The following is a 26,608-nucleotide window of genomic DNA, read 5'->3' on the forward strand; positions in this document are numbered from 1 at the left end:
AAACAGAACACCTCGTACATGTATTTATGGTGATGCAATATAAAATGGGTCGGCAGTTTCCTATGCAGTGGCATAATTTTTATGCAATTAAATTTACAGAAATTGTTTATGTTTGCATGAAAGCTATTTGGCTACGCTTTTAATGACATTTTGTTCTAGGAATAAATTAATTTCCATCTAGTCTGGCTGGATAGAATCGGACATTTAGCATCGGTGGGTTTTTTTTAAGTTGATGGTGGGAGACTAATCCTTAACAATTTAAAAAGCAAAAAAAAAACTCTAACTTTCATTTCATTAAAAGTAGGGAAAGGACAACTCCTCCAGAATTTTCTATATCAAAATTTTAAACAATAGTTGTTTGCAGTTAAACAGAAATAAGAATATGCATTTTTTCTTACTCACATTGGCCATTATATACAGGAAAATTTATATATTGGATTGACATTATTTTTCATTCATCATCTTAAAATTAAAATTGAAGTTATTCATAATACTATATTTAAAAATGTAAGAAAAATATGTATGGATGTAGTTATTCTAGCACATTATATAGATTATTTTCAAAAGTCACATTTTATACTTGATTAAAGAGACTTAGACACGATTTGAGCTCAATTTTTTTCAAATATTATATTTTTCATTTTAAATGTCTAAAACGGTCATTAAGGATGATGCTTTATCAAAATTTGAAAGTCAAATATTGAGTTTCATTCTAGTAACAGAGGTTTGAATTCTTTATTGAGTTAACAAATCTCCATTATTTGTTTATAAAGTGTGACGTTGGTATAAGTCTCAATCTAGCTGTGCCTTTTGTTGTTGATAAAATTACCAGTATTTATGAACACATTAAATCAGTTTATCTTGTTTGCCACCAGCTACTTTGTCAAAGAAATACACAAGGGAAAAACCCGTATGAATGTCTAACTGACATTCTAAACCAATTGACAGTGTACCCATGCTCATTATAGCGCATAAAATTATCGTGTATACACGTGCGCCCATGCAGACATTCAAAATATTCTTTCTTAATGTATACGTAATGCAAATTAAATTCTTTTTAAGAGTTTGTTTTTCAGATTTTAAAAAAGATTTTTTTTTTACATCGTGTTAATTTTAGTGATATGTTATATATCACATTCATGTATTCCTCTTATTTTCATATTTTTTACTTACTGTTCTGCGTAAGTTGAAACTTGTTAAGATTTCAACATAAATAAAAATTAATTTCAAAGAAGTACTAGAACTAGTACCAGTATATTTTGATTGTACTCTCTTTTAGGTTTAATGCCATAACTAAATCGAGAGCCTGCTGAGTTCATCTAGTATGTTCAACAACTGAAGTACATCAACTATTTATTACATAAATTTATTTTTGGTATTATATCATAACTGAACACAAAGATCTTCCGCCAGACTGATATCAAGATTTCCTTCGAGAATTTCAAACAAAGGATGATGTTAAATACGGCCCTAAGTAAATTGGCAAAAAAAAGATTATTACGAATTACTTTTTTAAATTTGACATGTTTACATATAATCTCCATAGGCTTCACATTTGATCATTGTATGTCAATTCTGAAATAAATGACTCGTCTGTGACACGCATGTCACGTGACATAGATTTTGATAGGCGTATTCGACGTGACTTTACATACTATCTACCTTCATTTATGAGAATACATTATTTATAAGTTGTATTGTCAACGGATGTCGTCTCTGGTTGCTAGGTTTCCCCCTGGCTGGTAAGACTTTGGCGACAAATTAAGTCACGTGATATATACACGTGTTGGGCCCGATCAGCTTAATTTATTCATGTACACATCGCCTATTGTACCAAAGTCCACCCCTATTCTGACTGTTCATTTTTATTCATTTAAATTAAAACGAAAATCCCTGTTACAGGGTGTATAAAATCATCGATAATACGTCAATCATTACAATAGAAAATCGGTCTAAGCTAACAACTGTAATCACGATGTGTCATGTTTATTCACTCTTGTTTTATCAAAAGCATGGTACATTTTCCACAGTTCTTTGCATACAAAGGGGCCGTTTCCATATGTTTATGGATATCATCTTTCACTTCTCTGAGATTCAGAATCGGGGAATAAGAAAAAACTACAGAGGAAACTATTAAAACACTCCTCTCAGCAATGGAGAATAACAAAACAGTTACTGTTCTATTATTAGTTCATACATGTACTATACTAAATAAATATGCGTATTCAGTAAGTAAAGCTTATGCTCATGTATATTCAAAAATATTCAAAACCAACAATTTATTAATGAAATTGACATTATATTGTCAACAATCACATAATTGTTCGTCGCTTTTTTTCAGTTTTGATTTATGATTTCTGTTCAGTTGGTCTCATCAAGATGTCATGCACCTGTAAATAGAAATTTACATAATATTTTACATGCATGCGTATTCATAATTTTTTGTTGTACACAAGCCATGAGAAAATGTGCCATTATTCATTTTGATCACATCTTAAAAATATGACAAAATATTGAAGTCAGTTTTCTTCTTTAGTAACAGGATATATGTGTATAACTTTATACAGCTGCTATACACAGGCATGTTCAAGATACTATCTGTGTATTTTCATGTGAAGTAAACAACATTTAAACTGTAGGACATACATTGACATAAGCTGTACCTTCTTCCGTTACATAATACACATGCAAAAATGTATATCTAATGTTTTTAAACAGTAATATCATTCGAATATTAATATTATGCATATTTTGCATGATATATATGCAAAACTGATATAAATTCATTAGTTATGTGGTTCTTGAAATAAAAGAATATACTTGAATGTCCAAATTACGACACTAACCTGAACATGTGCTGGTGCACTTAATGCATATATGACAGCATCAGCCAAATCTTCTGCTTCCAAGCACTGTAAACAAATTACTTTAACCTGGGATTTATAAATTTTCACACTTACATTTCACATTTACATTTACAAGGGAGGGAGGGAGGGAGGGAGGTAGGTGGGTAGTGAAAATTGTGTTGAAAAGGGGATGCATGTGTAATATGTTTACAATTCATTCAAAAGCAGATTAAGACATCTAAGATAATTTATCTTCTTTTTTTTTTACATAAATGTAAAACGGGAAATTCTTACAATTCATTTAAACCTGTAAATGCCATTAATTCAGACACTGTTTATTTTACTAGTACTTACCTTAAAGTGACTACAAATTTTCTTCCCAATTTCTGGACTTTTATGCATTCTTTGCTGGAATTCTGTAGCCACTAACCCTGGACTGACAGACTGTTAAAGAAAATCAAGGAGAAATAGATTTATCTACCTTATATTCTGCATAGATTCTCTCCCCTTCTTCTTTACTTTTCATATTGCGTATTTCAAATTCTGTTTTTGCCATCCCTGGGCTTATAGCCTGCATTAAAAATAAATTAAAAATTAATGTTCACCCTCTCGATATTGGATGAATATAAAATCAATTACCTGTTTATGAGAATTATGTGACCATCATCAACTTTGTTTTTCTGCATTTGTTGAAAGGCTTCCCTGGTACATATGCAAAGACCCAGTACATTGACCTACAATAATGCATTGTTTAAATTCTTGATACTTGAATACAGTCATGCATTTCTGTGAAAAAAAATTCTTTCATCATACATTTTTTAATTTGATATACAACAAACAAGACTAACATGATATTATCATCCATTTTTGTGTTGGAGATTTTGATAACTTATTCAGTTATATTTTTTTAGAAATGATACTCTCTCTCTCTCTCTCTCTCTCTCTCTCTCTCTCTCTCTCTCTCTCTCTCTCTCTCTCTCTAAAAAGGAAACAAATCCTGATAAAATTTAACACCCAAGAGCTAATTACTTTGAATAAATTTAAATAGAAGCAGAAAAATAATAAAAAATTTAAAAATTGAAATTTACATCTAACATGTTTTTCCAGTCAGCAGTGCTGCCAGACAGTAAGGGTGCACAGTGTGCTAGTCCAGCGTTGTTAATGCACACATCTACACCCCCTAGATCTTTCTGGATCTGCTTAAACATTGCCAGGATCTCCTCTTCTTTGGTGAGATCACATTTGATTGGAATCAGTTGACCCTTTTCAGCCTTCAGTTCATCACGTATTGACTGAAAATTAATTAATATACTATAATTGATTGTTTCATTGATTGTGTGAAATACATGTCGTTTAGATTCATTTTTTTTAAAACTTTAAAACAATTCTTAAATAGATTTGCAGGCCCTTAAATCACATTATATGCAGCAAATATAAACCAGAAGCCTGAGTATTACTATAGGGTCTAAACTTGAATACCTCATTTTTTAAATAAATTTTAGATGTGATCTTAATGGAAAATGTATGAGTTCAATTTACATGTACATCACGTACTTGAACTTAGGATAACTAAGAGAAACTATATCCAAGCGGGCACGTAGCATCGTTTTTGAAAGTGTGTGTGTGTGGGGGGGGGGGGGGGCAGACTCATCCAGAAATTCTTGACAAGCAAAAAAAATAAATAAATAAAAAATTAAACTTTCCTAAAATCTTCAAAATCCTAAACCGGGGGGGGGTTAGTATATAACTTCAATTTCGTTCCTCATTTCCTTATTTTCATATCAATTTTTTACATTGTCCCAAAAAAGTGGGGGGGGGGGGGTGGGAGCAACTCCATGATAATTCAATTTTTTATATGTAATTTTTTTAAAAAATTTGAAGTCAAATTTGAAGTCGCATATATGTTGTCTTTTGTACAATGAAAGCCATTAAATTTTAAATGTCTTCAAGTTTATTCTAATGCATTTATATCAGAAAAAGGCATCGGGTTGTTGCTGACGATCAGATTCTCTGTTAAAACTGCATCCTTAACTGCCCCCATGTACATTCCATTTGATATTATATTTGATATACAATACACACTGTTTACACCGGGTGCACACTGGTGTACACCCATTTATGGTAAATCAAGTGCGCCCATGGGTCGACATGGGTATATCCCTCTAACTATTTTTAGAATCGGTAGGACAACAAAGTAGCGCCTTTAAGCAAAATAGTCCCTATACTTGCAGAGTGTATATACATTTATTGGGATATTTTGAATTAGAATGCTTGACACATGTCAGAAAAGAGGATTTGCAATTTCAAAAACAAGTGTCAAAATTGAATTATCATTTGAAGAAAAGAATTGAAATTGTTTGATGTACACCCTTTCCAAAACTGAGAAATTCCCTACTTTTACTTTCATTTTCAGAGTTTTTCAATACAGACGCATTTTGCCGGAAAACGAATCTGACTTCACACTACGAAATTTTAACAGGGAAGAGACAATTTGATGAGCTTTCATTCAAGAGGTCCCTCGTTGCTGAACGAAAATTAGGGCCAGAGCTATGAACCATAACGTTAACATTACCGCCTATGGAAAATGCATTAGTGGACTATACCCACATGCCCTTTAGCCAAAGAATTTAATAACAGTGTCGACTCCAGGTTGCATGAAATACTAGATATGTTACCTCAATCTGTTGCACGTTTCTTGCACAGCCCACGACTTTCATTCCATGGTTGACCAGAGCCCTTGTGATGGCCGCTCCTATCCCCACCGAGGCTCCGGTAACAAGCGCAACCCCACCGACCCACCTCTCCATGTTGACAATAATTATTGTTTAATAATTATTAACGTACTTTATCTTAAGGCTCAAAGCTACTTGGTATAGTAATACTATCGCCCTCAAGTTGTCACAGGTCGAGAGAGAATTGAATTTTGTTATTAATAAGACTAATGTAATGCAAGCATGCATTCATACTTTCCGAATTCGTGGAAAATATGCACCACCAACAGAACATTTCGTTATACTTTGCAAAATTTATATAACAGTAAATATGTTGTTGTTTTGTTCTTTTATCAGCTTGTCAACATATTTTGGGGGAAGTCTGGTCCCTGCACTTTCAAAAACAATAGATATATGCATGTTACGATAAATGCATTTTTGTTTTTCAAAGTAGTATATAAAAATACATGTTTATCTTGCGTTGCAAACAGATACCCTTTAAATTGGTGGCGCCTTGCTACATTTTTAAATTGCACTGAAAATCGGGAATATGCAGGTTAACTGAGAGCCATATAAATTGAGCTGTAGAGTATAATTGATGATGTTGAAAGAGAATGCCATGAAATTAATCATAAAAGTATTTCTATCAGTATCTTTTGTATCTGTGACGCCTTCCCCTGAGAAAGACGCGATACCAATCGTTTAGGTATTTCTAATTGGCGATTAAAAAAAAATAGCGTTGTCAACCCATATTAAGTCTTTGGTAGCTGGAGTTGCACCCATTATTGGATCTTATATAGTACCAAGCTGGGAGCGGAAACAGTGGTGCTCGAATTGACGTCAGGAAATTTTGAAACGTATACACTTAGATGTAATCTGGTGAATTTGACGGCGGTATGCAATAAATTGTGGGTATATAATTGAATACCATATATATTTGAGTTGAAATTGAAATCTAGATCTGGGTTTTAAGAAACAATTGATAAAAACTGACACACTGGAGAATTATGCAGGTTCTAATGCTGTTCATGTATTTAGGGTGATGCGACATAAAATGAGTTAAATTGACAGTTTCCTATGAATTCGCCATTTATACACAATAGAATATTAAAACTGGACTTAATTAAAGTTACAGAAAAAGCTCTGCCTTGTATAAATTTGGCTTTGCTTTTAAAGAAACCAAAATGTACCAGGAATAAATCAATTTCTACCTTTTCTGGTTTGATAGAATCAGTAACTTGGCATCTTTTTTAAGGTTGAGGTGGGGGGGGGGTAATCCTAAAAAAAAAAAACAACAACAAAAACTACAAGTTATATCTGAAGCTAATTTTGATCAATTGATCTGCTCTTTAAAAGTGGGGAGGTGAGGGGGAAGTCCTCCGAAACTTATTTTTCTGTATTTAAATTGGTTGTTGCGAGTAAAAGTTAACTTTGAACTTGAATAGACATAAGAACATATGCATTTTTTCCTCACATACAACACCTGTACGCGAAGATTTCTCTTGATGCGTCACAAATGCATTTTTTTTTTTTGGGGGGGGGGGGGTGTTTTGTTTCGGTTATTTTAAATTCGTTCATGTGTACAAGCAATGCGATTAAGAATGCTTTAGTGACATTTTTAGTCTAAAGAAGGTAAATACTAGTAACTGTTAAAGGGACAAAGACCATCCAGTCCTGTCAACGAAGACATTATTTTTTACGTATCAATTTATATACTGATGTTTTAAAGCAATATAAGCTGTATTTTTTAGAATTAAATTTGTGCAAAAACCTGCTAGTGTGATAAGTCTGCATGTAACTTAAATTTCCATAATAGATAAGATTTGAAAAGAGCATGAATTTTTGGAAGAAAAAGATTTCCCTTCTAAAGAATATACAGCAGATCAGTTTTTGTACAGGACGACAATAATTCAATTTTGCTCCAATAAAAGCTTCTTAGTGAATTTTTTCACAAAAATATGGCTAACAGAAAATTAAAATCCACGATAGTTGTTGTCATTTTAGTGGACAATAAAATTTTTGTAAAAAGAAAACATGCAAACATGAAAATTGCAACTCATATTGCTTTAAATATCATTACATATTTGCGCAAGCTAGACAGTTTTTGTTGACTCTCTTTTATTTTATTATTTGTATTTAGATAAGTATCAGTATAAAAGGTTGTACATAGATTTAAATGAAACAATGCCGAAATTTTAGAGTTATATAATTTGGGAAGAAAAACCAATAACTTCTGATTTGTTGAAAAATAGTTCTCAACAAAGAGAAAAGGTCAAAAATATAATATGATGTTAATTGAATAAATCATAAAACGAATTTTAACAGTAGATTCAAATTTGTGTTCTGTAATGTCATCCTTAAGGCTCTTTAGTTTATGTTTCCACAATATCACATTTGCATGAATAAACTCAGAAACAATAACACAAATTCGTGTAAGTTTTCATTGGAAATTTGCTATATATGGAGATTACTCTTACACAGTGCATCTACTGTGAAAAATCCCGAGAGTTTCGAATTTCAACCAATCTCTCATGAGAGGGCGTATTACGCTTTGCGTCAACACAGTCAGTGAAGCTTGCGGATATATATATATAAATATATATATATATATATATATATATATATATATATATATATATATATATATATATATATACATAAATATATACATATATATATATATATATATATATATATATATATATATATATATATATATATATATATATATATATATATATATATATATATATATATAAACACAAAAATAAGTCCAATGCTCAAACAACAAGTTGTTTGAGCATTGGACTTATTTTTGTGTTTTTAATCCCCGGTACCAAGAAAAAGGATTTATTGAATATATATATATATATATATATATATATATATATATATATATATATATATATATATATATATATATATATATATATATATATATATATATATATACTTCTAATTAAAGAGGAGTACAGTAACACACACTGAGAATAGCTGTTATTATAAACTCAAAACTATTCATACATACCATTAAACTTTTCTGCTATAACGATATCAAGATTTCTATCCCTTTGAAAACTACACACAAAGGATGGTGTGACATATGACCCCCAGTGAATTGGCAAAAAAAAATTCCAGATTTATCGGTACTCTTCTTCTTGTGCATGAGCTTGAACCTTGTTAACATATGTCATATGTACTTTCTTAGAATCATTTTCTTACTAAAGAAAAAACAATCATCATTTATGGTAGGGGTACGCTGATTACATTCAATCTCCCCGTAGACCTTTAGCTCCCCCCACATTTGAAATTTCAAATACACACGAGCACACTGAGGTACATGAATTTTTCTACTTTAATGTATTTTGCCAAAATCTGTATGTAAAAAGAGAAAACTCTACATCACTGTGTAACTTCTAAAATAAATAGAAACGCGCCAAACTTATTTCATAGTGTTACTCGTCTGTGCGAGGCGTGTCACGTGACATATATTTCGATATTAAGCGTGTTCGACGCGACTTTACATGCCATCTACTATACCTTCATTTATGAAATTAATCATTTGTAAGTTGTATTGTCTACGGATTTTTTCTAATTACTAAGTTTCCCCATGGTTGGTGAGAATTTGACGATATATAGTTACGTGGATTGTAAAAGACTATTGAACGATCTGTTTCATGTACAATACATACTGTGGTTTTATTAATATTCGTTGAATATCAATTTTCGTGGATTTCATTGTTAAGTTGATCCACGAAATTTAATGTTCATTGAAGTGTAATTTCTATTAACATTTTCTATTGATAGGGTCATTGGCCACGAATTTACGTATCCTTGAAACTGTGATTTTCACTTTATCCACGAAAATTGATACCCTTGATTATTAATGAAACCACAGTATCGTCTACTGTACCAAGGTCAACCCATTCTGTTCAATTTTATTTATTTGAATAAGTCACAAACCAGAACAAAATTCACCTTTACAGAATGTACAAAATCATCGATAATGTATCAATCAATTCAATAAAAAATGATCAAAGATGTCACAGTAACAAGAATGTGCCATATTTATTCACTCTTGTTTTATCAAAAGCATGGCAGATTTTGTATAGATCATTGTATATAAAAAGGAGGCGTTTCCATGTCTAGGGATATCATCCTTTCACTCCTCTGAGATTTAGCAGAATCGGGGAATAAGAAAATACTACAGAAGATACTACTGAAAAACACTTAATGTAATGAGAAAAAGTAAAACAGTTTCTGCTTTGTTCAAGAGAACCATACACTTAAACTGATTCATACTATACAAAATAGATAGGAGTATACATTAGGAAAACCCCATGGTCATGTACGTTCAGAAATTTTCAAAAATAACAATTAATTTCCGAAATTGCATAATATTAATATTGTCAACAATCAAATAACTGCTTGTCTCTTTGTTAAGTTTGAATTACGTTTTCTGTTCAATTGATCTCACCAGGATGTCATGAACCTGTGAAAAAGAAATTTAACGTAATATTTAATATGCATGCTTCTTCGTTATATTGCATGAATTTCATGTAAAATCTTTGCATGAAAAAGGGACGTAAAGTAACACACACATTTCGTGCAAAAACTTCCTGTGATTTTGACATGATTTCCATCGGAATATCATACATCTAATGTTTTAAACCATCATTTCTTTAAAACATCCTACAAATTTTGCATGATATTCATGCAAAAACTGTGATGTTAATTCATTACTGGTGTGGTTTTTGAAATAGAAGAAGATACTTAGATATTCAAATAAGGACACTAACCTGTACATGTGCTGGTGCACTTAATGCATAAATGACTGCGTTGGCCAAATCCTCTCCTTCCAAACACTGAAAAATCAATTAAAAGTCTGTGCTTCAAGTACTGAAGTGGTCATAGTATCAATTTTACTCAAAGTTGACTCTTGTGCATAATGATAATTTGCATTTTTCAATTGATTAAGACACAGTAATTATGATAATTATGTTTTGAATATACATATGGAACCTTTCTTATTTCAATGACCTTGATTAACCTGGGATTGATATATTTCTCTTTTTTTACAAATAAATTAATATATGCATAAAAAAAAGTAAAAATTTACAAATTAAATGTTGTTGGAGAGGGGATGTTATGTGTTTACAATTTATTAGAAAGCAAATTAAGACAATTCAGAGAATTCATCAATTTTTTTCCTCTATAAATGTAAAACAGGGTGATTACATTTCATTTAACCTGTAAATGGCATCAATTCAAAAACTGTTTATTTTACCAGTACTTACCTTCATGCGACTACAAATTTTCTTCCCACGTTCTGGACTTTTATACATTCTTTGATGGAATTCTGTTGCCACTATCCCTGGACTGACAGACTATTTAAGAAGATTGAGGAGAAATACAGTTATCTGCCTTATATTCTGCATAGAGTCTCTCCCCTTCTTCTTAATTTTTCAAATTGCATGTTTCAAATAACTGTTTTTGCCATCTCTTGGCTTATAGTCTGCATGTGCAGAAATATACTCCATATGATTGATTAAATGATAAAACAGGTAATACTAGTATACAGATTAGAATTACTTATCCTTCTAATTAAAAATTCAAAGGTTGAACAAAAAGAATTTAAACATAAGTCCATTTCTTTAGTTTCAGAATCCATGGAATGTATATGGATTTTACAAATCATAAAGAAAGGAAGGAAAATCTGTATATATCTCTGTACATGCGGATGTACTCTTTATTCGACAGTATAAAATTAAAAACCCCAGTTTCTCACCGAAACCCGTATGTGAGAATTCAGCATATGAAGTTCGTTCCTGATGCCCTCCACAATTGCAGACACAGCACATTTTGTGGCACAGTAAAAATGACCCGCTGCATTTGAAATAACACGGTGTCCAGCCAAGCTGAAAATAAATATCATTACATATATTGATTATAACAACATAACTGATAATATACCTTCCATATGTATCCAAGTGTAAGTGTGAAATGTTATTTTTTTCCCCTGTGGCTAAGGTGGTATGGGACACCTGTCGAGATTAATGTTGATAAAAAAAAACATTACTATCAAAATATTTTCACCGGTTTAGATTTTTCAAATTATGCAATTTTTTACCCACATTTTTTAAAAAAGGTAACATTTGTAAAAGCCCCAGCGAGATTCGAACTCATTACTTACAGATTTGCAAGTTATACTCTAACCCACTGCACTACGCTGTTAGGTTACAACATTGGGAAATAAAACATTTATAATGTTATACTTCATTAATTGGTTGTTTTTTTTCGATAGGAAGTACGTAACAATATGGACGTGTCTCATACAACCTAAAAGGGCAATAGTCTATATTGTAGTTTCATGTAATATTTTATGTATAATTATACCTAATCAAAAATCTTATTCACTTTCCCTACATTGAATGAATATAAAATCAATTATACCTGTTCATGAGAATTATGTGACCATCATCAACTTTGTTTTTCTGCATTTGTTGGAAGGCTTCCCTGGTACATATGCAAAGACCAAGTACATTAACCTAAAACAGTAGATTGTTTAAATTCTAAATCTTGAATACAGTAATGTATTTCTTTAAAAATAACTACTAATTATTAACCTATACACTGTAACAATAGATATACAACACAGCTGAAGACTGACATGCTGCAGTCATTATTTTTTTTAAAATCTTGATAACCTATTCAGTCATATTTTTCGAAAAGATTCTCTTTCTCTCTCTCTCTCTCTCTCTCTCTCTCTCTCTCTCTCTCTCTCTCTCAAAGAAAACAAATCTTGATGTTTTCATTACAGTACTCATGAACTAATGCTTTAAAATAAGGAGCAGAAAATTTGAAAAAATTGAAATTTACATCTAACATGTTTTTCCAGTCAGCAGTGCTGCCAGACAGCAAGGGCGCACAGTGTGATAGTCCGGCGTTGTTAATGCACACATCTACACCCCCTAGATCTTTCTGGATTTTTTTAAACATTGCCAAAATCTCCTCTTCCTTGGTGAGATCGCATTTGATTGGAATCAGCTGACCCTTTTCACCCTTCAGCTCATCTCGTATAGACTGAAATTAATAATTTAACATATTAATATTTAAAATGAAAAAGCACTTCTAAATTGAGATTTCATTGATAAATATAGTGACAAAATGGCAATTGAAGCAACTTTTGAAATTAACTCAGGGGTTTTCTTGAAACGACAAAGGCAGTTTTTGCATTCACTCCATAGAAAACTGACTTGTATATCCTTCAATAAGCATTATTTACGCTTAAAAAAACATACAATCACCGACGGTTCTGGGTGTGAAGAGAAGCCAATGAGGCATGTAGCATCGGAGGAAGAGGGTGAGGGGGACCTGCACCTCCTTTTTATGCAAGAAACATTTTGCTTGAAATTAGATATAGAAAATTTAATTTTAAAGGAGTTCATCCACTTACGAATTACAGAAAAAATTAACAACTTTGACATTAAAACAGAAGTTTAAAGTAACTAAGCCCCCTTCCTCCCACGGAAAAGAACCTGTTAATAGTTTTGCGGGGTTTTTTTTTTGGGGGGGGGGTTGTTTTGGGGTTGTTTTTTTTTTCCTTGTCAAGATTTCGAATAAGTCTGCCCCCGCCCCCCCCCCCCCCCATCCATCACTGCTACGTGCCTGCCAATACACATATAAACGAGATCGATTTTTTGTTATAAAATTCAAGTGAGCATTGTGGTCCATGGGCCTTCTACATACTGCATTATTTGGCAGTTTGACTTTCCGATAGCCCAAATTATTGCTCCAATCGTCATGTATTTCCACGAGTATGCAATGCATACTTTTTTCATTGTAAAGAACATTTAGAGCTTGCTTCGTATTATTTATCTTGGTCAACCATGATCCACTGTCGACCGGTGTTATATAGTGCCTTTTCCCCCTAGCCATCTTTCCCCCCGGAAAAATGGCTATATAGCAGTTCTTCCCCCCGGAAAAATTGCTATATAGCAGTTTTCCCCCCACGGAAAGCTGACTAAATAGTGGGCTTTCCCCCTTTTTATAGCCAGATTACCCCCACGGAAAACCTACTATATAGTGGATTTTCCCCCATTTTTACTTTCCGGCCATGTTTATTGCGGGCCATTCGTGACAATAATTTGCAATAACTGATATGATATTAATTTCTCACAAAAAAGGATAATTATGGCATTTATTAATACATAGAATAAAATACATGGTTTTCCAACCCCAAATATGCACTAAGGCATGCGCCTTCATAACATGCATGTGTCATCATCGTTTATTTCACCTGTTCTCACCCCTTTTTGGAACACCTTTTACACGGATTTCGGCGGAATACCTCGAATCTTTTTCATCTAATCGGTGCTTATCTACAGTTTTGACTTCGACGTTATGAACACGTGAGAACACATTTGAGTGAAAATACGCCGGTTTGGAAATCTAATTTTCCAATGTATTACCATCAATGTATAAGCTTCTCCCAGGGAACTAACTGACCAATCTTGACTTACTTTCGTAGAGGAAGGGAATAAAAAGTGGAAATGTATTAATCCCTTCGTCAATTTTAAATTAATACCGTTAGAATTGACGATCTTAAAAACAGTTATATGTTTCTTCTAAATATCAAACGGGAGACAGGATCCAATGATATGATGAGAAACTGAAATGTTTTAGTTTTACTTTGATGGTTTATTGGTATTTTAATTATGTATTAAAAGTATGTGTAAAGTTAGTGTTTACAATTTCGTTTTAAAGTTACGCATATTCATATTTTAAGCACATTTCTACGAAACGCGAGATATTATGATGTAAACATTTTAAAAAACAATGAAATGTCTTCACAACCAGAACAATGTCGGTATCTTTGCTGGTTACTTTGGAAAATGTGAAATGGAGACTGAACTAACCTTATGTTTATATTGTCACTCAGTATTTGCTAATTTTGCCACTTTTAAGTTTGCAACGTGATTTATAAATATACAATTTTGAAAACGATGCTATATAAATCAAGATATACGATTCAATTACCTAACAAAATTATACTATTTGTTTCATATTTTTGCAATAAAGATTTACTTGTGTACCATATTATTTCTTCGAACAATTAAACAAGGGTAATAAAAAAAAAAAAACAACCAACACATATATTGTGATGAGCTGACTTTTTTTTTTAAAATATAAGCTTGTTCTTCTAATCAACTAACAAGTAAAAAAGTCGTATATGCGCTTAGGTTGGTTATTTTTTTTTCGGTTACTCCTTTTATGAATAAAAGTTCATTGATTTATTTATCTAATTATTTATTATATCATTAGTCATCTTATGAATTGATTAAATGTTTTGAAGAATAATGAATTTTACCCGCGTACCTTTTTAAAAAATTTTGTTCGTTAATTAAAAAAAAAAAGCAGCAGAATTAAACGTAATTTTCAATCATTTTGATAAAGAAATATATGAGTGATTGTGTATTTTTAAATGATGTTTTTACTTTTAAATGACCGTAAAAATATGTTCATGTGGTCATCTATAGTTTTTGAGATATGGGGCCCTAAAAAATACATGTTCTTTATAATTGGATTTCAAACATCGGGCTCGAAAACAACAAAGGCTCCTACCCTGCATGGGGGCTTAAATTTTCGGTGTCATCTACTAGTGGTATACCACTATCACTGTGAAAATATGGTTAATTGGTCATCTCTAGAATTTGAGATTCGGGTCACCACTTATAGAACACTAATCAATCATTATAATGGGGTTTTCAACATTGGGCCCTGAAACTTCAAGGGCCTCTTCCCTGAGAGCTGAAATTTTCAGAGTCATCTTCAGGTGGTAAACCACTGCCACGATAAAAATATGGTGATATGGTCATCTCTGGTTTATGAGACATTGGACCCTAAAAAATATGCACTATAATTATTATAATAGGATTTTAAAATCGGGCTCTGAAACATCGGAAACCAAATTTCTCTAAAACAGAGGTTTAGCCTGGATAAAATTTTCACAAACAGACAAACAGTCTGATAAATTTATCAAGAAATTCTTTAAGCATTCTCGTTTAATACAATTTCAGAACACAGAATTATGCATATAAGTGTATAACTTGTAAAACTTTTTTCAATAAATTACCTAAATTAAGTTCTATGTGTAATTCCATTACACACATGTTCAACTTTCAGCATTGTCTATAAAAATAATAAATCGGCAAAACGAAACTTAACCTGTACAGATGAATGCAGATATACATGTATGCAACATGAGAGTGTAAAAACATTGATTTTAATCCTGACTGGATTTTCATAAATATTTTTTATAAAATCTGAACCAAAAACGTGAGGGAGAAACCCTACTATGGGGGGAAAGCTACTTTATAGTAGCTTTTTCCCCCGGGGGGAAAGGCTACTATATAGTAGGTTTTCCGGGGGAAAAGCTACTATAGGGGAAAAACTGCTATACAACACCGGCATCAATTACAACGTTTGCATAAAACACTCGACTTGTTACCTCAATTTGTTGCACGTTTCTTGCACAGCCCACAACTTTCATGCCATGTTTGACCAAAGCTCGTGTGATGGCGGCTCCTGTCCCCACCGAGGCTCCGGTAACAAGCGCAACCCGACCGACCCATTTCTCCATGTTGACAATAACGTCCTTCACTATTTCCTTGTCACAAAGTGAGAAAAAATGTGTTACCAAAATTCAAAGAGATATGGCACCTTTTCCTGTTGTTTTGCATACACCCTTGGTTGAGCGGAAAGTACATTTTACTAAAAATAATTGCGCCTTTTCATACTATTTCGCCCTTGACGCTCCACATCTATTTTTAAAAATGACGAATGACAAGTCTATACATGCATACCCTGTTTACCCTTGTTGCTACAAAATCAATCTTGATCAGTCAATTCTATAACATACATGGTAAACTTATACATGTACAAACATCATTCGTCATTTAAAGAATAGACGAGGAGCACCCATGCGTGGTTGAACGGAAAGTACCCTTTACTAAAAATAGATATAAAGGTACAATAGTGATTTTCGAAATCTAGGTATTGATTTATGATTATGTACGTATCCACCGATTTTTGATAAATGAAAACAGAACACCTCGTACATGTATTTATGGTGATGCAATATAAAATGGGTCGGCAGTTTCCTATGCAGTGGCATAATTTTTATGCAATTAAATTTACAGAAATTGTTTATGTTTGCATGAAAGCTATTTGGCTACGCTTTACATGACATTTTGTTCTGGGAATAAATTAATTTCCATCTAGTCTGGCTTGATAGAATCGGACATTTAGCATCGGTGGGTTTTTTTAAGTTGATGGTGGGAGACTAATTCTTAACAATTTAAAAAGCAAAAAAAAAAATCTCTAACTTTCATTTCATTAAAAGCTCCTCCAGAATTTTCTATATCAAAATTTTAAACAATAGTTGTTTGCAGTTAAACAGAAATAAGAATATGCATTTTTCTTACTCACATCGGCCATTATATACAGGAAAATTTATATATTGGATTGACATTATTTTTCATTCATCATCTTAAAATTAAAATTGAAGTTATTCATAATACTATATTTAAAAATGTAAGAAAAATATGTATGGATGTAGTTATTCTAGCACATTATATAGATTATTTTCAAAAGTCACATTTTATACTTGATTAAAGAGACTTAGACACGATTTGAGCTCAATTTTTTTCAAATATTATATTTTTCATTTTAAATGTCTAAAACGGTCATTAAGGATGATGCTTTATCAAAATTTGAAAGTCAAATATTGAGTTTCATTCTAGTAACAGAGGTTTGAATTCTTTATTGAGTTAACAAATCTCGATTATTTGTTTATAAAGTGTGACGTTGGTATAAGTCTCAATCTAGCTGTGCCTTTTGTTGTTGATAAAATTACCAGTATTTATGAACACGTTAAATCAGTTTATCTTGTTTGCCACAAGCTACTTTGTCAAAGAAATACACAAGGGAAAAACCCGTATGAATGTCTAACTGACATTCTTAACCAATTGACGGTGTACCCATGCTCATTATAGCGCATAAAATTATCGTGTATACACGTGCGCCCATGCAGACATTCAAAATATTCTTTCTTAATGTATACGTAATGCAAATTAAATTCTTTTTAAGAGTTTGTTTTTCAGATTTTGAAATAGATTTTTTTTTTACATCGTGTTAATTTTAGTGATATGTTATATATCACATTCATGTATTCCTCTTATTTTCATATTTTTTACTTACTGTTCTGCGTAAGTTGAAACTTGTTAAGGTATTCAATGTATAACGACCACATTTTGTACCTTATAAATGAATGGTCCGATATTCTTAATCATGATATCATTTTGAAGGTGTTATCAAATAAAAATACTCCACCAAAGGAGTTTTCAAAATTTTGATTATGGTCCAACTTATTACACCTGGAATTTTGCATTGAAGTCTATGGGCAACGTATGTTATCTTAAAATATTGTAAAAAGTAACTTAAAGTTCTAAAAACTCTCTTGGTTAATACATGCATAAACTTTCTCTTTATTAAAATATGAAATAAAATGAATCATTTACTGCAGATATTTTGATGAAGTTAAAATTTTCTTATTTTTCATCAAGGGGAGATAACTCTTAAAAAAAACTTAAGGTGCAAAATGACCGGCTTCCTATATGTTGTCTGTCATGCGAATTTGGTTCATTTCACTTTAATAGTTATCTAGCAATACATATTTAACTAGTTTAAAATGATTTAAAATTGTTCAATATCCCTCCATTATACATTGAATACCTTAAGATTTCAACATAAATAAAAATTAATTTCAAAGAAGTACTAGTATATTATGATTGTACTCTCTTTTAGGTTTTAATGCCATAACTAAATCGAAAGCCTGCTGAGTTCATCTAGTATGTTCAACAACTGAAGTACATCAACTATTTATTACATAAATTTATTTTTGGTATTATATCATAACTGAACACAAAGATCTTCCGCCAGACTGATATCAAGATTTCCTTCGAGAATTTCAAACAAAGGATGATGTTAAATACGGCCCTAAGTAAATTGGCAAAAAAAAAAGATTATTACAAATTACTATTTTAAATTTGACATGTTTACATATAATCTCCATAGGCTTCACATTTGATCATTGTATGTAAATTCTGAAATAAATGACTCGTCTGTGACACTTATGTCACGTGACATAGATTTTGATAGGCGTTTTCGACGTGACTTTACATACTATCTACCTTCATTTATGAGAATACATTATTTATAAGTTGTATTGTCAACGGATGTCGTCTCTGGTTGCTAGGTTTCCCCCTGGCTGGTAAGACTTTGGGGACAAATTAAGTCACGTGATATATACACGTGTTGGGCCCGATCAGCTTAATTTATTCATGTACACATCGCCTATTGTACCAAAGTCCACCCCTATTCTGACTTCATTTTTATTCATTTAAATTAAAACGAAAATCCCTGTTACAGGGTGTATAAAATCATCGATAATACGTCAATCATTACAATAGAAAAACGGTCTAAGCTAACAACTGTAATCACGATGTGTCATGTTTATTCACTCTTGTTTTATCAAAAGCATGGTACATTTTCCACAGTTCTTTGCATAAAAAGGGGCCGTTTTCATATGTTTATGGATATCATCTTTCACTTCTCTGAGATTCAGAATCGGGGAATAAGAAAATACTACAGAGGAAACTATTAAAACACTCCTCCCAGCAATGGGGAATAACAAAACAGTTACTGCTCTATTATTAGTTCATACATGTACTATACTAAATAAATATGCGTATTCAGTAAGTAAAGCTAATGCTCATGTATATTCAAAAATATTCAAAACCAACAATTTATTAATGAAATTGACATTTTATTGTCAACAATCAAATAATTGTTCGTCGCTTTTTTCAGTTTTGATTTAATATTTCTGTTCAGTTGGTCTCATCAAGATGTCATGCACCTGTAAATAGAAATTTACATAATATTTTACATGCATGCATATTCATAATTTTTTGTTGTACACAAGCCATGAGAAAATGTGCCATTATTCATTTTGATCACATTTTAAACATATGACAAAATATTGAAGTCAGTTTTCTTCTTCAGTAACAGGATATATGTGAATAACTTTATACAGCTGCTATACACAGGCATGTTCAAGATACTATCTGTGTATTTTCATGTGAATTAAACAACATTTAAACTGTAGGACATACATTGACATAAGCTGTACCTTCTTCCGTTACATAATACACATGCAAAAATGTATATCTAATGTTTTTAAACAGTCATATTATTCGAATATTAATATCATGCATATTTTGCATGATATAAATGCAAAAACTTTGATATAAATTCATTAGTGATGTGGTTCTTGAAATAAAAGAATATACTTAAATGTCCAAATTACGACACTAACCTGTACATGTGCTGGTGCACTTAATGCATATATGACTGCATCAGCCAAATCTTCTGCTTCCAAGTACTGTAAAAAAAATTACTTTAACCTCGTATTTATAAACTTTCACACTTACATTTCACATTTACAATTGAATTATATATATATATATATATATATATATATATATATATATATATATATATTCAAAACATTGAACAAAAGGAAACGTATTTGAGAGTTCATTCGTTAATTAGTTTTTGAATCCATGGAATGTATTTGCATACTGATTTACATATTATCATAAAGAGAACAAAATGTTATATTTCTCAGCATATGCAGATGTAGATAATCTCAGTTCGAAAGTATATAAATATAAATATATAGAAATATGTTTACAATTCATTCAAAAGCAGATTAAGACATCTAAGATAATTTAGCTTCTTTTTTTGACATAAATGTAAAACGGGATTCTTACATTTCATTTAAACCTGTAAATGCCATCAATTCAAACACTGTTTATTTTACTAGTACTTACCTTAAAGTGACTACAAATTTTCTTCCCAATTTCTGGACTTTTATGCATTCTTTGCTGGAATTCTGTAGCCACTACCCCTGGACTGACAGACTGTTAAAAAAATCAAGGAGAAATAGATTTATCTACCTTATATTCTGCATAGATTCTCTCCCCTTCTTCTTTACTTTTCATATTGCGTATTTCAAATTTTGTTTTTGCCATCCCTTGGCTTATAGCCTGCATGTGCAGAAATATACTCAATATGATTAATTAATGATAAAACAGCTAATAAACAGATGAGAATTACTTAAATCCTTATGAATTAAAATTCAAAATTTAAACAAACGGAAACGTATTTGAGAGTTCAGTCTTTAATTAGTTTTAGAATCCATGGAATGTATATGCATACTGATTTACATATTATCATAAAGAGAACAAAATGTCATATTTCTCTGTATATGCAGATGTAGATAACCTTAATTCGAAAGTATAAATTTCAAATGTGTAATATCTCACCGTAACCCGTATATGAGAATTCAGCTCTTGAAGTTCGTTTCTAATGCCCTCCAAAATTCCAGATACAGCAAACTTCGTAGCAGCGTAGAAATGACCCGCTGCATATGGTTTAACACGGTGCCCCGACATGCTAAAAATAAATTTCATTCATATACATATTAACCTAACAACAAAGTCACTTTTTACATGTTTTTAATGGTTAGAGCAAAATGTTAATTTTTCCCCCTGTGATTAAAGTGCAGTGGTGTAGTGTAATTTTATCTAATATTGTATGTACAATGCAACTTAAAATTAATGTTCACCCTCTCCATATTGGATGAATATAAAATCAATTATACCTGTTTATGAGAATTATGTGACCATCATCAACTTTGTTTTTCTGCATTTGTTGGAAGGCTTCCCTGGTACATATGCAAAGACCCAGTACATTGACCTACAATAATGGATTGTTTAAATTCTTGATACTTGAATAGAGTCATGCATTTGTGTGAAAAAAACATTCTTTTATTACCTAATCAAAGGGATTTTGTTGTTTTATTACAAATTAAATATTTGCGTCTATTTTGAACTGCCGGTCAATAGACTGCGATCTATTAGACCGCCGGTCAATAGACTTCGATCTATTGGACCGCCGGTCAATAGACTGCGATTTATTGGACCGGCAACGAATTTCAGAACGCGGGTATATTAATGTTACATCCTTTCGATAGTTCTAAGGGAATGTACATTCCTTTACATAGACGCTGTTTTAGTACTTGGTGAAACCAAATTCAATGTTATCAAAATGGAGTATCAAATAATCAACAGTTTTAAAGATTTATATAAGGTAATAGACTATTTAAAATCTAATGGGTTCAAGACTCCCCCTTCTTTGTGTAAACTAATATTAAATTGAGATGTTGTAATGCATGCAACAGGTTTTGTGCATGTAAAAGATGAAAAAAAAATCTGAGTATATTGCATAATGGCACGAAAACCATCTGCAATATGCAACCCCGAAAACTAAAAAAGGAATTAGGTAATAAAACAATTATTTAATGCTTGAGCAGTCAATAGACCAGAATTGTTTCCCTTGGTGCAGGGAACAGCTCAGTATGATCTATTGCCCGAGGGCAATAGGTCATACTGAGCTGTTCCCTGCACCAAGGGAAAAATATTCTGGTCTATTGACTGCTCAAGCATTAAATAATTGTATACTATCATACACTTTTTAATTTGATATACAACAAACAAGACTAACATGATATTATCATCCATTTTTTGTGGAGGAGATCTTGATAACTTATTAAGTTATATTTTTTAGAAATGATACTCTCTCTCTCTCTCTCTCTCTCTCTCTCCTAAAAAGGAAACAAATTCTGATAAAATTTAACACCCAAGAGCTAATTACTTTAAATAAATTTAAACAGAAGCAGAAAAATCATAAAAAATTTAAAAATTGAAATTTACATCTAACATGTTTTTCCAGTCAGCAGTGCTGCCAGACAGTAAGGGTGCACAGTGTGCTAGTCCAGCGTTGTTAATGCACACATCTACACCCCCTAGATCTTTCTGGATCTGCTTAAACATTGCCAGGATCTCCTCTTCTTTGGTGAGATCACATTTGATTGGAATCAGTTGACCCTTTTCAGCCTTCAGTTCATCACGTATTGACTGAAAATTAAGTAATATACATTAATTGATTGTTTCATTGATTGTGTGAAATACATGTCGTTTAGATTCCTTTTTCTTTTAAACTTTAAAACAATTCTTCAATAGATTTGCAGGCCCTTAAATCACATTATATGCAGCAAATATAAACCAGAAGCCTTAGTATTACCATAGGGTCTAAACTTGAATACCTCATTTTTTAAATAAATTTTAGATGTGATCTTAATGGAAAATGTATGAGTTCAATTTAGATGTACATCACGTACTTGAACTTAGGATAACTAAGAGAAACTATATCCAAGCAGGCACGTAGCATCGTTTTTGAAAGGTGGGGGGGGGGGGGCAGACTCATCCAAAAATTCTTGACAAGCAAAAAAAAAATAAATAAATAAAAAATTAAACTTTCCCAAAATCTTCAAAATCCTAAAACGGGGGGGGGGGGGGGAGTATATAACTTCAATTTCACCACTCATTTCCTTATTTTCATATCAATTTTTTACACAGTCCCAAAAAAGTGGGGGGGGGGGCAACTCCATGATAATTCAATTTTTTATATGTAATTTTTTTAAAAAATTGAAGTCGCATATATGTTGTCTTTTGTACAATGAAAGCCATTAAATTTGAAATGTCTTCAAGTTTATTCTAATGCATTTATATCAGAAAAAGCCATCGGGTTGTTGCTGACGATCAGATTCTGTGTTAAAACTGCATCCTTTTCTGCCCCCATGTACATTGTATTTGATATTATATTTGATATACAATACAAACTGGTTACACCGGGTGCACACTGGTGTACACCCATTTATGGTAAATCAAGCGAGTCCATGGGTCACATGCCCTTTAGCCACATAATTTAATAACAGTGTCGACTCCAGTTTGCATGAAATACTAGATATGTTACCTCAATCTGTTGCACGTTTCTTGCACAGCCCACGACTTTCATTCCATGTTTGACCAGAGCCCTTGTGATGGCCGCTCCTATCCCCACCGAGGCTCCGGTAACAAGCGCAACCCGACCGACCCACCTCTCCATGTTGACAATAATTATTGTTTAATAATTATTAACGTACTTTATCTTAAGGCTCAAAGCTACTTGGTATAGTAATACTATCGCCCTCAAGTTGTCACAGGTCGAGAGAAAATTGAATTTTATTATTAATATGACTAGTGTAATGCAAGCATGCATGCATACTTCCCGAATTCGTGGAAAATATGCACCACCAACAGAACATTTCGTTATACTTGGCAAAATTTATATAACAGTAAATCTGTTGTTGTTTTGTTCTTTTTTCAGCTTGTCAGCATATTTTGGGGGAAGTCTCGTCCCTGCACTTTCAAAAACAATAGATATATGCATGTCCCTGCACTTTCAAAAACAATAGATATATGCATGTTACGATACATGCATTTTTGTTTTTCATAGTAGTATATAAAAATACATGTTTATCTTGCGTTGCAAACAGATACCCTTTAAATTGGTGGCGCCTTGCTACATTTTTAAATTGCACTGAAAATCGGGAATATGCAGGTTAACTGAGAGCCATATAAATTGAGCTGTAGAGTATAATTGATGATGTTGAGAGAGGATACCATGAAATTGATCATTTCTATCAGTATCTTTTGTATCTGTGACGCCTTACCCTGAGAAAGACGCGATACCAATCGTTTATGTATTTCCAATTGGCGATTTAAAAAAAAATAGCGTTGTCAACCCATATTAATTTTTTGGTAGCTGGAGTTTGCACCCATTATTGGATCTTATGTAGTACCAAGGCGGCTTGGAGCGGAAACAGTGGTGCTCGAATTGACGTCAGGAAATTTTGAAACATATACACTTAGATGTAATCTGGTGAATTTGACGGCGGTATGCAATAAATTGTGGGTATATTATTGAATATCATATATATTTGAGTTGAAATTGAAATCTAGATCTGGGTTTTAAGAAACAATTGATAAAAACTGACACACTTGAGAATTATGCAGGTTTTAAGGCTAAACGTGTATTTAAGGTGATGCGATATAAAATGAGATAAATTGACAGTTTCCTATGAATTCGCCATTTATACACAACAGAATATTAAAACTGGACTTAATTAAAGTTACAGAAAAAATTTATGTTTGCATGAAAGCTCTGCCTTGTATAAATTTGCCTTTGCTTTTAAAGAAACCAAATTGTACCAGGAATAAATCAATTTCTACCTTTTCTGGTTTGATAGAATCAGTAACTTGGCATCTTTTTTTTAAGGTTGAGGTGGGGGGGGGGGGCGCTAATCCTAAAAAAACCAAAAAAAAAAACAACAACTACAAGTTATATCTGAAGCTAATTTCGATCAATTGATCTGCTCTTTAAAAGTGGGGAGGTGAGGGGGAAGTCCTCCAAAACTTATTTTTCTGTATTTAAATTGGTTGTTGTGAGTAAAAGTTAACTTTGAACTTGAATATACATAAGAACATATGCATTTTTTTCCTCACATACAACACCTGTACGCGAAGATTTCTCTTGATGCGTCACAAATGCATTTTTTTTTGGGGGGGGGGGGGTGTTTTGTTTCGGTTATTTTAAATTCGTTCATGTGTACAAGCAATGCGATTAAGAATGCTTTAGTGACATTTTTTAAACAATTGACGGTGTATCCATTATCATTATAGTGCATTGTTTGTAATTTTCGTTAATATTCCCATTAAAAATAAACTGAAAGTAACTTGTTCCTCTTAGAATATAGACACACATATATTCGATTGAAATACAATGATTAAGAGACACAACTCCTTCTTACTTATAAAGGTTTTAAATTGTGGTTGAAATTAGTTATGGTTTAGTTATATGAAAACTGTTAACACAAACTTTAGACTTGGCCACATCAGCTTTAAATGTCGATTTTATGAATATTCTTGCATTGTCATTTTGTTTGATAATTTGCATACTTGCTGAGAAATGTCACTGCAACTCCAGATTTCTCCCCACTTTGATACTGAGAGAGAGAGAGAGAGAGAGAGAGAGAGAGAGAGAGAGAGAGAGAGAGAGAGAGAGAGAGAGAGAGAGAGTTAGTTCATCAAGTATGTTCAACAACTGAAGTACATCAACTATTTATTACATAAATTTATTTTTGGTATTATATCATAACTGAACACAAAGATCTTCCGCCAGACTGATATCAAGATTTTATCCCTTCGAGAATTTCAAACAAAGGATGATGCTAAATACGGTCCTAAGTAAATTGGCCAAAAATTTTTTTACGAATTACTCTTTTAAATTTGACAAGTTAACATACAATCTCCATAGACTTTTACCTCCGCTTCACATTTGAAAGCCTCGCTGTACTAGTACCTCACTGTGATCATTATATGTCAATTCTGAAATAAATGACTCGTCTGTGACACGCGTGTCACGTACGTGACATAGATTTTGATAGGCGTATTCGACGTAACTTTACATACTATCTACCTTCATTTATGAGAATACGTTATTTATAAGTTGTATTGTTAACGGATGTCGTCTCTGGCTGCTAGGTTTCCCCCTGGTTGGTAAGAATTTGGCGACAAATTAAGTCACGTGATATGTACACGTGTTGGGCTCGATCAGCTTAATTTATTCATGTACACATTGCCTATTGTACCAAGGCCCACCCCTATTCTGTTCATTTTTATTCATTTAAACTAAAACAAAAATTACTGTTACATGGTGTATAAAATCATCGATAATACGTCAATCATTACAATAGAAAAACGGTCTAAAGCTAACAACCGTAATCAGGATGTGTCATATTTATTCACTCTTGTTTTATCAAAAGCATGGTACATTTTCCACAGTTCTTTGCATAAAAAGGGGCTGTTTTCATATGTTTATGGATATCATCTTTCACTTCTCTGAGATTCAGAATCGGGGAATAAGAAAATACTACAGAGGATACTATTAAAACACTCCTCCCAGCAATGAGGAATAACAAAACAG

General features: G+C 32.2%; 2 protein-coding genes across 4 annotated transcripts; both read right to left on the bottom strand.

The window, feature by feature from the left end:
* Nucleotides 1-2,262: 2,262 nt before the first annotated feature.
* Nucleotides 2,263-23,717, bottom strand: LOC128166962 (dehydrogenase/reductase SDR family member 11-like). Of its 3 annotated transcripts, none has more exons than XM_052832439.1 (7): nucleotides 23,558-23,717; nucleotides 22,456-22,659; nucleotides 21,345-21,439; nucleotides 21,007-21,136; nucleotides 3,201-3,290; nucleotides 2,847-2,912; nucleotides 2,263-2,390 (listed from the first exon to the last, which is right to left on the bottom strand). In XM_052832439.1, the coding sequence occupies exons 1-7, from the start codon at nucleotides 23,687-23,689 to the stop codon at nucleotides 2,349-2,351; spliced, it is 759 nt and encodes a 252-aa protein (XP_052688399.1). In that variant the 5' UTR covers nucleotides 23,690-23,717; the 3' UTR covers nucleotides 2,263-2,348. The 3 variants fall into 3 exon arrangements, with proteins under 3 accessions (XP_052688399.1, XP_052688401.1, XP_052688400.1); XM_052832441.1 differs by lacking the exon at nucleotides 3,201-3,290 and adding an exon at nucleotides 3,328-3,417; XM_052832440.1 differs by lacking the exons at nucleotides 2,263-2,390; nucleotides 2,847-2,912; nucleotides 3,201-3,290 and adding exons at nucleotides 19,424-19,535; nucleotides 19,995-20,060; nucleotides 20,512-20,601.
* LOC128166961 (dehydrogenase/reductase SDR family member 11-like) lies at nucleotides 9,484-16,509 on the bottom strand. Its single transcript, XM_052832438.1, has 7 exons — nucleotides 16,068-16,509; nucleotides 12,437-12,640; nucleotides 12,011-12,105; nucleotides 11,346-11,475; nucleotides 10,855-10,944; nucleotides 10,357-10,422; nucleotides 9,484-10,049 (listed from the first exon to the last, which is right to left on the bottom strand). The coding sequence occupies exons 1-7, from the start codon at nucleotides 16,197-16,199 to the stop codon at nucleotides 10,008-10,010; spliced, it is 759 nt and encodes a 252-aa protein (XP_052688398.1). The 5' UTR covers nucleotides 16,200-16,509; the 3' UTR covers nucleotides 9,484-10,007.
* Nucleotides 23,718-26,608: the final 2,891 nt, after the last annotated feature.

Source organism: Crassostrea angulata, chromosome 10 (assembly GCF_025612915.1).
Source record: "Crassostrea angulata isolate pt1a10 chromosome 10, ASM2561291v2, whole genome shotgun sequence".
Lineage (NCBI taxonomy): Eukaryota > Metazoa > Mollusca > Bivalvia > Ostreida > Ostreidae > Magallana > Magallana angulata.